This window comes from Phaenicophaeus curvirostris, chromosome 4 (assembly GCF_032191515.1).
Source record: "Phaenicophaeus curvirostris isolate KB17595 chromosome 4, BPBGC_Pcur_1.0, whole genome shotgun sequence".
NCBI lineage: Eukaryota > Metazoa > Chordata > Aves > Cuculiformes > Cuculidae > Phaenicophaeus > Phaenicophaeus curvirostris.
In genome coordinates, this window is record NC_091395.1 from 62,287,558 (window position 1) to 62,300,257 (window position 12,700).

Below are 12,700 nucleotides of genomic sequence, written 5' to 3' on the forward strand. Positions count from 1 at the left end.
CACAAACTTTGCTCGTCTTCGTGATTTTAAATTGATCACACTTTACTCAAACATGACAGAAATTGCAAATAAAATAGCCTGAAATTTGTCGCAGGTGGAGAAGAAATCTGAGTTCATGTACCAGAACATCTGACAAAGCGTAAGTGAATGCAGGTGGTGTGTGGAAGGGTCATCAGCATCAGCAGTGAGTAAGTCTTTAGATGATTAAAGAGATTTGATATATACCTAAGTGTGTTGAATTTGGAGGCACGAGAGGATTATCTAACCCACCTTAATAGGCTGTAAAATTTTCTGGAGGACAGCCAAGGTACTGCAGTTGAAGTCATCCTAGGAAGAACTTGAGCAATATTTTACAAAAGATCTGACAAGAGGTCACTTCCATCATTGTAAGGGTATGCCTATATTCTCATCACACCACATCTTCTGTCTTAGTTGTGAGACATAAAAAATCGCCAAATTAAATTATACCAATTTTTCCAGTTAGCAGATTGTTCTCCAAGAGGAGACATCATATTTAACTTTTGCCATCTCCAAGTTAAACCTAAGTTAGTCATGTAGATACAGGTAATGAAGAGATGGGTACCTCCTGATTCCTCCTTTCTTCAAGCAAGTGTCTAATACAGTGTAATCCAGAGATTTATCTTATCTATTTCTTTGCACTGATGGCAGCAGAGCTAACCACTAATTTAGCCAAGGCAATGATCTTTGAGCTTCTAGAGATCAAAGTCAGGTAAGATAAGTGTTACACTAATGTTTGCTGCTGCAGGAACAATCTGCATAGAGGAAAATTCTCCTTGTACCTCATCAAGCAGGTACCAAAATATTTAAATTCAGAATTGATGGAAATAAGCCAAGTGCCAAATAACTGGAGACACGTTATTCTTTGTATATATTTACTGTTAAAAGGTACGTGTATAATACGTCTAGTTAGTTTTCTTTTGCTTTATTTAGCAAGTTTTGTGAACGGATCTGATGCTTGCAGCTAGGACAAAACCAAATATCAGAGTCTGAGTTTTCTGAGAGTACTTGGAAATTTCTTAATGATGATGCGAGGAAGAGTTATGCCTCTGAAATTCACAAATACTGACATAGCCTCAGTTTGGAGTGCTGTCTTAAGGAGTTACATCGAAGTAAATACATCCTCTAAATTCTTGGTGAGCTGAAGTCTAAATGGTTTATACTGAAAGGAATAAAGTGGCTCTTGAAGGTACTGTATTGCTGTCTCAACTCTAACTGTTGACTAATGTATTATTTCTTGGATAGGATTCATCACATACTGAAATAAATACATAGTGAGACACATTTCCGCATAAAAGTGAAGTTTCTACTCACCAAAGTGTCTGGTACAACATCAGTATAGTTATCCTGAGTATGAATTACTTGCAAACAGTTCAATTGCACCTATCAGTGAAAAGTAAGTTATTCAGTAAGTGTCTTAGTAAATGACTATGAACTGAACCTAAGAAATAAAAGTAGTAAATGAACTATTACTCAAGTAATAGTAAGTAAATGAACTATTACTCAAACTGCACCAACTAATGAAGCACACTTGGTAGGGAACAAAATGATCTGATTGTGAGTTTTATATATTTTTGCTTATCCCAAAAGTACATAAATGGTGTTAGGTGTATTTTAATAGATTTTAAGAACGTAGACAGTATTTTCATTACTGATATCCATTAGTAACTCTTTCCTCCATGCTGTTCTTGAAAAGAGAATTCCTGAAAAAATTGTACAACAGCGTAAACCATACAGACATGAATACTAGTAGTGAAGAAGCTGAAGTTATTTATTCAATGTAAGATACTCATATCAAATTAAAGATGAAATTTAATGTTTAATTAGTTATCTAGGTTAAAATTGTTCAGCAAATGGAACCTGTGACTGACTCCTTCCTTGATGTTGCTCTACCAGGTACAAAGAAGGTCTGTAAGAGTGAAAGATGGGGGAGGGGGATGTGCTATTTTGTGTCAAATAATTTTATTTTTGCTTTTGTATATTTACATACGTATATCACAAGTAACTATAAATATATTTTACTTAAGAATCTCAGGAATGCTAACCTTCTTAATATTATTTTAAGGTTTCCTGGTGGGAGTTAGTTCTTCCAGCCTCAATCAGGAAGCCCAAGAGTTGGTCCTGCAGCAAAGACGTGCTTCCTCCTGGGAGTTTCTCCTAGTGATGTTAATTTCTCTTTGCTGGTTGTAGGCAAAGTTTAAATTATTACGATGGTCTGAATGCCTGATTTTACATGGCATTATGGCACATGTAGAATGACTTCCCTATTGTGTAGAAATCTGATTAATTTCAAATTTAATCCCCAAGACATTTTGCTCTGTCTTATCCTACAATGTCTTGAAACCACACCAGACCTCTCCACCTCCTGGTGTAAGTAGTAGAAGACTTCAGCCCATGTTTTTTTTCTGTATAAATTCAAATTTAGACAGAGGAATACTCATAGTGAAATATCATGTCATCAAAGTTGTTCTATTTTCAAGTACAATAGTAGTAAGAGATCCTGAATGAGGACAGGGATGTGCTACTTGTGTACATATGTTGTCCATATATGTAGTTAAAGGATTCTTCTTGCCAAAATGTATAGAAATAGTTCAACAGAATTGTTTATTTTTAACAATTCATGCCAAAATATTAGGCTCTGTTCAAATAACTATGGAATCCAAATGGGAAAACTTAGAGAAGCCAAAATTATTTTTCTGTGATTGTACAAACAAAAATCTAAAATTAAGTAGGGGGAAGCAATGAGTCTTGGTTTATTTATTCCCATGGTGTAACTTTCAACACAGGTGTGGTTAAAATCTCTTTAATATTTCATTAACTTTTATAAGATATTGCATGGAAGCAGTTTGCTTTTAGTTAGGATTGCAACCAGGAACATTTCACTATAAAGCCCTATTTTTTCTCTATTCAATGGTGAAAAATTAGTTTTCTCTGAAAATTGTCAGATATAAGATATGTTTCTGTAGAGTCTGAAGAGAGCAGGTCATACTCTTTCTTAAGTTCGGCTTTAGAAAAGATTTTGTAATTTCAAGGTGTGAAATAATTCTAATAAAAATTGACTTATTACTCCCAACAAACTTTCTGTTGATTGAAATGCCATAAACGTCCAATTTTTTTTAAAAAAAAACAAACCCCAAAACCAAGCATGTAATTAAATACCTCTATTAGTTGCTTTTGTTGCATAATACATATTATAGGTCCAATCCTGCATCTGTTGACTTTTGCTTCCTGGATGTCATGGGTCTGTTCTGTCCTGTGGAATTTCATTGCAGACAACACTGTGTAATGCTGATAGTCTTTGTGCCTTGTATGGCCACTGATGGCTGGGAAGCGTTGGCGTCAGTCATTGTTGAAAATAATGATTGGGCTGCATTTGGAACTCCCATTGTACTTAATTTGCAGATGTATAAACGATTGTACAGCACAAAGATAAACTGAACCTAAAAGCGTTCTGTTCCATATTTTCCACAAGAAGCAGCTCTTGTATAACAGAGGTAAATTAGATGTCTAGTTAGAAAAATAATCAACTTTTGTCTTCTACCACACGTCTCTCACTGTCAAATAAAGTAAGGGTTGTACAGGCATTGCCAGTTTGATTTGTGGACAGGACTTTGCTCCTGTTCACTACATAAAGCAGCAATCGTACTCAAAGACTTGCTTGTTATTGCGTGGGGAAATGAGGGCACAGGTATAGGGTGCATAGATTAACATTCTGTATGCAGCTGTAGTGCTCAGGTTTCCTCATTCTGCAATCTCAGCAGTATTTTTTTGTAATTTTGTTTGGTTGTAATTTTCTTAATTAAAGTCAATTACACAGAAGATTCCTCCTCCTTGATCATTTAATAAAGTGAGAGCAGGAGTTGTGCAATGCAAACCACTAGCATTGGAAACTCTCTGAATAATTGATAAAAATAGCAGGTTTCTGTAAATCCAATATGAACAAAAGAACTGTAAATTCTTGAGAAGTAAGAACACCATTAAGGAATTCAAATCTTGACTTAAAGATGCTGCATGCTGGGGAACTCATGATGTTCCTAGGTATTTTTACAATGGTTGAATACTGCCACTGGTAAAAATAGATTCCTCATACATCAATACAGTTTCTCACCAGTGGATCTCACTATGCTCCTGTCTGCTGGAAGGAAGTTTTATCTCCAGACAGGACTTATGGACTGTGATCAAATCATGTCTTAATCTCATTGACAAGAAAAGTAAATTTACCTTGTTGCATCTCATGTGTAATCTGCACAGGTAGAATTACAATTTCTTTTCTGAATTTCCAGTACGTTTTTGAAACATTGGCAGAAATAGTAGCTTCATAAATAATTGCTCCTTACTCTGATTTGTGCAATAATTCTATTTATTATACATCCAATGGGCCATGGCATCAGCTTACTCTGATGGCTCATATTTAGCTGCTTGTCCATGATGTCCCATGTACCTTTTCCAAGTTCACTGATTTCCTGAATGTAGTTTTTTGTCTTGTGAGTGACCTACATTTGTTTTATTGCATTTAGCCATGTTGAAATAGAAGTAAGTCTGCTTTAATGACATGACTCAGTTTGTTCCATATAATTTATTCTGTTACTATTCTATCATTTTTTTTTTACATCCTTGATTTTCTTCGGCAAAAATATTATATTTTCTTCCACATTTCTCATAAAGATAGAATTGAAAGACTAGCAAACCTACTTGGAATTATACCTGTATTTAATACTGTTTGTCTATCTCCAGGTTTTCAGATCACTCAGGATTTATTTTTTTTATGTTTAATACCTTTTTTTCTGTTCTTTTATGGCTGTCATTGGGCAGTCTTCAGTTACTACAAATCTTCATGTATTTATTAGGAGGTTAGTTAATTATGAATGGAATTTGTTGGTTTAAATATCAGATGGGACTGTTCAGCTGCATCCTGATACTCCTATTTTATTCCTCTCCTTTTTCAAAATCAACATTGTCTCTGTCTTAAAATGATCAAAGATGATATTGCCACCAGTTGTTCAATTTTACTTTAATATCATATACAAAATAACCGTTCTACATTGCAACTTAATATATTTTATGTAAAATCCAATGTACAGTATCTTTAATTTGTTTAAATAGTATTATAGACATAGCTTTCAGGAGGAGTCAGTCCTGGAGTGAGGCAGTCTTTTGTTAATTACAGTTCCATTTGATATCCCTGCTGTTCGGACAAAAATTTAGCTTAGATTCTAGAAAGATCCTCCTGAGCTCAGATTTGTTTCTTATCAAAGCAAAAATAAACTTCCAGATTGATTTTTTTCAACTTTGTGTTCCCCACACAGCTAGATAAAATCCTGTGCTGGGGTGTCCAGTTTTAATGCCAGTTGACATCATCTGCTTTAGAGCTCATCTTCATCCGATAAAGCATCAAGGTAATCTGTATCAACATATAGGAGAAATCCAGAAAACAAACTGTCTGCCCACGTTGGATCAGAAAAGAGACCATTTTGGTCAGTGTAGAAGATCTCAAGCCATACTTCGTCTTCTGGCTGAAGGTAGATGACCGTGGATCCAGAAGCGACGTCATGGTTGCCTGTGTTTGCATCAAATGTCTTTATCCGATACTTCCCATTGTGAACCAGCCCAATTGCAAGATGCTTGTTTGCTAAGGTAATATCATAAGAAAAATAATAAATCCCTGGGATGGCACAAATAAACTTCCCTGTGGAAGGGTTGTAATGCTCCCCCTCATTGAAGAGGACTTTATTGAATATAATTGGTAATCTTTCCTCTGGGTAGCTGGTGGTGATGCCAACAGAAAAGGCAGATTTCAGCACTATCTTCCCACATTTACAGACCCCTGGTGCACCTGGCTCTCCTCGGTCTCCTTTATCTCCCTTAGGTCCAGGTGGTCCAGCAGGACCTACTTCGCCTTTGGCACCAGTTAATCCTCCAGGTCCTTTTTTACCAGACTGACCTTGGTCTCCTTTCTCTCCAGCTGGTCCTAACGGCCCAGTTTTTCCTCTTAAACCTTCAAAAACATTTTAAGTTAGTTAATCATTGTACATATCATCTCAGTAAATCATTGTGTGGGCTACTGTGTGTGCATGAACAAACAAGAAAAACACTATGAGAATTTCAAAGTACTCCAAAAATACTTTAAAAATTTTCTAGTAAGCAAAAAGAATGGCAGGTTGGAACAGAGGACCAAGCTCCATGGGTCCTTTGTTTCTATATTCCTACTTTTCTACTTACATTGTGATCACACATTTAAGAGTTTTATATGTAATCAGTCCACTGCTGACTGAACTAGGAGCCCTGCCCATGGGAAGAACAGCAGCGTGGCTACCTATATAATGATTCTTGTGCACTAAATGTCTCCTGCTATTTGGGCATTTTTAATATGTACCTAATTCTTGGCTAATGGCACAAATTAGACTATGTGTTTGACGCCATACATGCTTAATTTTTCTCAAAATTTTTCATAGTGTCTACACATAGGAAAGCTATGTATTTACATTTATTTACACATATTTCAGTATATACGTATTAGACATTTCTAAAATATACCTGCATATTTTCTATCTTACTTGCATATTACTGCATATAAATGCATCACGCTTCAACCTGCACAGGCACATACACACATTTGTCGTATTTATATATGTGTGTAACAGTGATGATGAAGGGTCTTGCTTTGTTGTACTACTGTGATAGGTTACACAAATATTAAATACCTGCACTCCCTTTTTCACCTTTTTCTCCCTTCCTGCCATCTCTACCGTCTCTTCCTGGAAGACCAATGCGTCCGTGTGGCCCTGGGGATCCATTGGCTCCAGGGGGACCTGCAGGGCCTGGCAAACCAGGGATGCTACAGATATATCTCGTATAGTAATTTTCTCCTTTGAGCTGGCTTTGAAGAGGTTGTTCGCTTGTGTAGATGGCAAAACTTGTAATGTAAAGCAGTAGAAACATCCTCGAATCTGGAAAAAATATATCTATATAAGAATATTTATGCATATTATGGCACTCTAAATCACGTGGAGATGGCTCTGAACTTTGTAATAAGTGTGACACTGCAGCACATTATGCACAGATACATGCACGGAGATCAGCCTGGTATTTCTGCATTACCAGAATCCATATAGGAAGCAAGAAGGAAAGTCTGTCAGGTTGAACATTTGTCAGGTCAAACCTTTGTCCGGTCAGCGTATAGGCCACTGTCTTTCAGGTAACCTCTAGACCAACATAGGATAACTGGTGCATTCCAGGGTTTTTTGGACCTAAATTTGACACTTAAAAAAAAGAATCTGGATTTTTCAAAGGAAAGTTCTTTGCTCACATTGTTTATTTTCTCTTTGGGACCTGTATAAGCTTTATTGAGAAAAGCCCTCTTGCTAAAGGGAGCTATGTCTGCCCTACGAGGATGTGCCTGTGGGAGCAGCCTTTTCTAGTGAGGACAAAGCTTACACCTTCCTTTCGTTTTGAAATTTGCTCTTGTGGTTGCAAATGAACCTCCAACCTCAATAACCGCAGCAGAAATTTGCTGAGCCTGCAGAAAGGATACCAGTAAGAGAGCTACAGCTTCACTGCGTGGTAGGAAACCCTGATGTCAACAGCACAAATAAGCACTTCGCTGTAATCGATCAGGTCGAATCAGGCAGCTGCCCTGCAGGGAAAGGATGGAGCGTGAGTGGACAGGTTGGATTTCTTTTGACCCTGACTTGGACTCTTGCAAGAAAATTCTTTAAAGCATTTTATATAGTAGTTGGTGATTTTCATAAATGAAAGTAAATTAGATTTTGCTATTCCAAAATGTACTAGGAGAGTAAAGAAAAAAAACCCTATAGAACCAGTACCGCGTTGAGGAGCTGCAGTACCTGCTACACAAAGGTGTTACATTAGCAGAGAGTCAGTCATTGGTCAGGTGAGATTTTGCAAGTCAAGCTGTTCTTTCTAGTTCCTTTGCTGGCTTCTCAGAAGACTCATGTGGGTTTTTCTGTTGGAGTTAGCCATTCCTACAGAGCCATTTTACAGCATTCAATGTAATTGGAGTCCACTGGTTTCTGTGGGGAGAAAAAGAAGAAATTAAGTAGGGGACTCAGAAAACTTTTTTTACAGTGAAACTCAGATTAATTCTCAAACTCAGAGTTAAAGAAGTTGCAAAGTGAACCCTTTTTCCCATTCCCTTCTCTATGATACTGATTAGCATTGGGTGATTGATTAAAAAACCCAAACTGTTACATTTATTTGCAATTCATGATGTTTCAACATGTAGCATGGTCAAATTTATTCAGCAGGGGAAAAGAGCAGCACATATACACATTAACACACAATCTTTATGAAGAAATTTTTCTTTTTTACAGACTAGAAAATGAGAAAGTGTGTCTTGGTATCAATGGCAATGAAGAAAAAAAACATGAAAATATTGTATCTGGAGACAAATAAGCGATGATCCAAAATTCTTTTCAGTGATCTATATTCTGCTTTTCGTATTAAGAATCTGATATCAAATTGGCAAAACCCAAACTACTAATTTTGCTGTCATTTGATAAAGCCTTACAGTACGGTCATGAACAACAGCCTCCAAGAGTGGATTAACATATGAATGATTAACATGACAGCAGAGCAGCAAATGATAACTCCAAGGCAGTACTTGGCTAGAAGCACAAACCTCACAGTGATGTTTACTCTGATGTACTGCTGATTGTACCCAAATAGTGCTTGTGGTTTTTCGTAGGACTTAACTTAAATCAGGAACAACAAAGCTCTTTGCAGAGAGGAACAATTTTAAGTGCTTAGCCAGGAGTGAGCAGCTTGGAGGGAGTTGATGCCTAAGACTGCATATGCATTTTACAGAAAGCTGATGCATAAGAAGCAGGCACAACCTAAGGACTGAGGACTTGAACAAAAGCTGCCCTTTGCCAGATGAAAGTCCAAATCAGTAGGCTACATGTTCCCACACTGTTTTGCATGTAAGCCAAATGAAAACAGTATCAACAACTGCTGGTTTTCCCTGTGTCCAGGGTATTTTACTAATCAGAATAAGCCTTCACACAGCTGCTCCTGTCACAGGCTGTCCAGCAACTTATTGATGCTTGAAGCTGTCTCTAGCTCTGAGACCTCCCCTGCTCTTCTTATGTGCCTAGAGGAAATGAATTAGTACAGAACATGTGTTTTCTGCTAAGGCCACGGGATGAAAGCCATTTGGAGAAGATGAGGGGTATAGGGTTGTTGAGATAGGATGTGCCTTAGATGGCTGGGGCATTGGGGTTGGAGGACAAATTTGGGAAGGAAAAGACATATAGAGGCTGGAAAACAAACTTGATGGAGCTTTCAGCTATGGTTTGGGGGCCTTAAGGAGAGATAGGACTGTGTGGCATAATGGTGGGACTGCGGGAAGGGGAACAGAGCTGGGATTGGGAAGAGATGGTGATAATGTTCAGGTGATGAAGTTTGCAGTCCTGAATTTACGCTTTGTATGGGGATACAGAAGGCTGCTTCCAAGAGTAATACCCAAAAAGTGACATTTGGGAAGTCTTGCTGTAGGCCACAGAATGAGGACTTCTCTTGCCCTTGACTTCAGACTCCTGCATTTCTTCCTGCATAATGGACAGCTATTGAAAGGAAGTGTGGGAGGTTCCTTTCTTGGTTATTGCAGCAGTTTCTTGGGAAGTGTGAATCTTCTCAGACCAAGGAAGGAGGTACAGTGGTGAACTCATGCCTCCTGCTTCCTGGGGTGTGCTCTAAAAGGTAAATTGCTAGGTTAAAAATGAATGGTAGCACATGGCCATAATTTTGAAATTTCAGACTGAATTAGGAGGCCAAAATTAGACATTACAGTTCACCTGAGCTTATGAAATCAGAGGGTGGAATAGATCTCCCAAATTGTTTTCCAGGAGTCTTAGCACAGAGAGTTAACTGTTAGGCAGAGAGCAATCTTAAATTAGACTTTGTTCCTGACTTCTGGCTGTTCTTTTAAAAGGCACGATTTTGCCCATAAACTGTAGTAGAGAAAAATATGTAATTTATATATGTCAAGTAGTTTTTCTTCAAGGAAAACCAACATTTGAGGAGTTCATTCTTTTATCCAAACCTTGAAAGCCGGAACAATCACGTGATACTCTTGTTCACAGCAATAACAGTCATCTTCATCAAAGCCATCATAAAAAAAAATAAATGAATGAGAAAGATATAAATACAAGATTAGAATGATGTTATTCTGAGTTTAGAAAGCAGCACTTCAGTAGGTACCAAATCCAGTAGGCAGAGCATGTGTGCACACAGTGCACACCAAGGCATTCACTGGAAGACGATGGACACGCTGGTTGCTTCTAATGTGCAGTGATTTCTGGAACAGCTTTTCTAAGTAAGCGTGGCAGATTCGTTTGTTCTGTCACTGTTTACATTACACAAACAGCATAATCACTGCCCTTGTGCATGAAGCCAAAGATCATCTGATTCATTTGATGTTGGAAAAATATTTTAAAAGATTTTCTGGACCTAATATGTAGTTGCAATCTGTTAATGTGACAAATGTACGTTGAAAAATACTCTATACATTATGTTTCCATTGAAGTTTGGTGCTGGGCAGAGGGTCTTTAGCATCAAGCCTTTAAGAAATCTCACTTCATTAGCAATATAATTTTTTTAAGATTAGGAATTAAGGAATTATAGCAAATTCCCAGTTTTGAGACTACCTATTATATGGTCTAATCTTCCTCCCATCTCCAGCTCTGCAGGTCTTAATCTACTAATCCTCATTGTTCAGAAACAATCATAGAAGATTGGCCATGAATCTGTTATAAATAAAAGCTGGGTCAAAAGCCAGTAATGGTTAGTCGCAAGCCATGCTGGCGGTGTTCCTACTTTTGTCTTTACTTGCTAGCTTTGAATTCACTTCCAATACATATGCACAACTATTTGAGGAGGAGGAGGAGATGTGTTTTAATTTCCTTGTGCAAAATGATGTAGACAAGAATTACTAATGCTCCAGGGCTTTTTCTGTCTGGAGAACTGGCAATGGCTTAGTGGTGCAGAACAAGACAGTCTACATCCTCAGTCTCCTCCAGGACAAAGTCCCATACTGCCTCGCGTTACTGTCTTGCATCGCCACTGGGGAATGTGCAGTCCTTCCCCACCTCTCCCATCCAGGAGCCAGGAGAGCTGTCGCAGGAGAAACAAGGTAGGGAATGAGGTAATAAATCAGAGTAAGAAGCAGGGAGAGATACTGTAGCTTTAAACCTGACTAGGTATGTCTATATTTTTCCTCTCAAAACATGATCAAAAAAAAATCTTTTGTGTCCACATTCTTGAAGGGTCCAAACTTGCCATTCAATTTGTCATAGCCACTGAACTTTCTACAAAGCCTCAGAAATATTGGCTTACAGTTAAGCCCACCAAGCCCTGCAGTTACTTTGCACTGAATGATTTTTATACTATTTAAAATATAAGCCTTAATTATGGATTTTTTTTTACCAAATATTTTACATTGATTATTCACTTTCAGTTGGACACAGGTTTATGCATCTACCAGCTTGCTTTGTGTCAAGAGGACCTTTCTGGACTTCCAGAGCTCCGCCTGTAAAACCATGCCTCACTCTAAATAAGCAAGTCCACAGCTGGCCACTGCCGCACTCCTTGGGTTTAATACACAATCCAGCAATCTTTGCATGGTTTTACATTCTCTTTATTTCTTCTATGTTTAGAAGGGAAGAGTGACCTGATGCTTTTTGAGCAGTCTGAACTTTTGTTTCCCAGTCCCAGAAGGGCTGATGGTGCCCCAAGGGTCAATCACCCAGTAAGAAGGAACATACCTAAATATTGCTGAGTAAACAATCCTTAGAGGCCATATTATCAATGCTGACATGCAACAGTCTCGCTCACTTAAATTTGTATTCATTCATGTTGAACTGTCTTCTTTACAACTCTCTTGAATGTAGTCAGATTCTTCAGCCACGTCTAAAGCCTTTATGAAAAATGAAGCACTTATCATCTAGAACAGAAGTTTGATTTTCAAAATATGAAAGGAATGGAATTAATTTTATTTCTCATCTCTGACTTGAAACATAGTCTCCTTTTCTCATTCCCGCCATTCCTATCGTTTGGAAGATTATTTTTGCTAAAAATGCTCTAGCAGCTGGTCAAGGCATGTATCAGTGACGTAATCTGAGTCAGCTGGGGGGAATTTTAACATGAGGGCTGGCAGATGAGGGAATTTCACTGCCAGCTGTACCAGAACATGCAAGTAAATGCAATCTGACAGAATTTGTCTTGACAGATAGCTGAGAAGCTAAGCCAGTTGCTTACAGTTGGCAATTAACATGGAGACAATAATATTTATTGCTTGCAATGTAATGGAAAATGGTCAGGATTTAACACTGCAAGACTCAGGGTACAAGTGACCCTACACCTGGGGTGTGTGTCAAAACAGGTGATTCTGGAATGTGACCCTGCGCCCCCAGTGAGTGGACAGGGTGGGCAGTGTTCCAGGAGCTGATGTGCTGGAGAACACGTCTTAAGCTGTTACCTGACCTGCCACCTGACACAGGTGAGAGGCAGAGGCAAAGGTTTTAAAAAATCACACACTAACCTGTTGCCTCATGGACACCTGCCATCTTATTGTACCAACCGGACAAAAATCCTGCTACATCATGCAGCACCTGGAAGGTGGTGACCATCTTTCATCTTTTCTATCTCTTCTCAACTATCTCTCTTT

The 12,700-nt window shown here is 38.1% G+C and overlaps 1 protein-coding gene across 2 annotated transcripts in view; it reads right to left on the reverse strand.

The window, feature by feature from the left end:
- Positions 1-4,821: 4,821 nt before the first annotated feature.
- C1QTNF7 (C1q and TNF related 7) overlaps positions 4,822-12,700 on the reverse strand; it is a 49,728-nt gene continuing 41,849 nt past the window's right edge. The window contains exons 2-4 of one of the 2 annotated variants that reach the window (XM_069856306.1): positions 7,863-8,048; positions 6,720-6,965; positions 4,822-6,013 (exon numbers count right to left, since the gene is read on the reverse strand). In XM_069856306.1, the coding sequence (XP_069712407.1) occupies positions 5,382-6,013; positions 6,720-6,957 (870 nt within the window). In that variant the 5' untranslated portion in view covers positions 6,958-6,965; positions 7,863-8,048 and the 3' untranslated portion in view covers positions 4,822-5,381. Of the gene's footprint in view, positions 6,014-6,719; positions 7,212-7,862; positions 8,049-12,700 lie in introns of those variants that run through there. The other variant, XM_069856305.1, reaches the window with a different exon arrangement.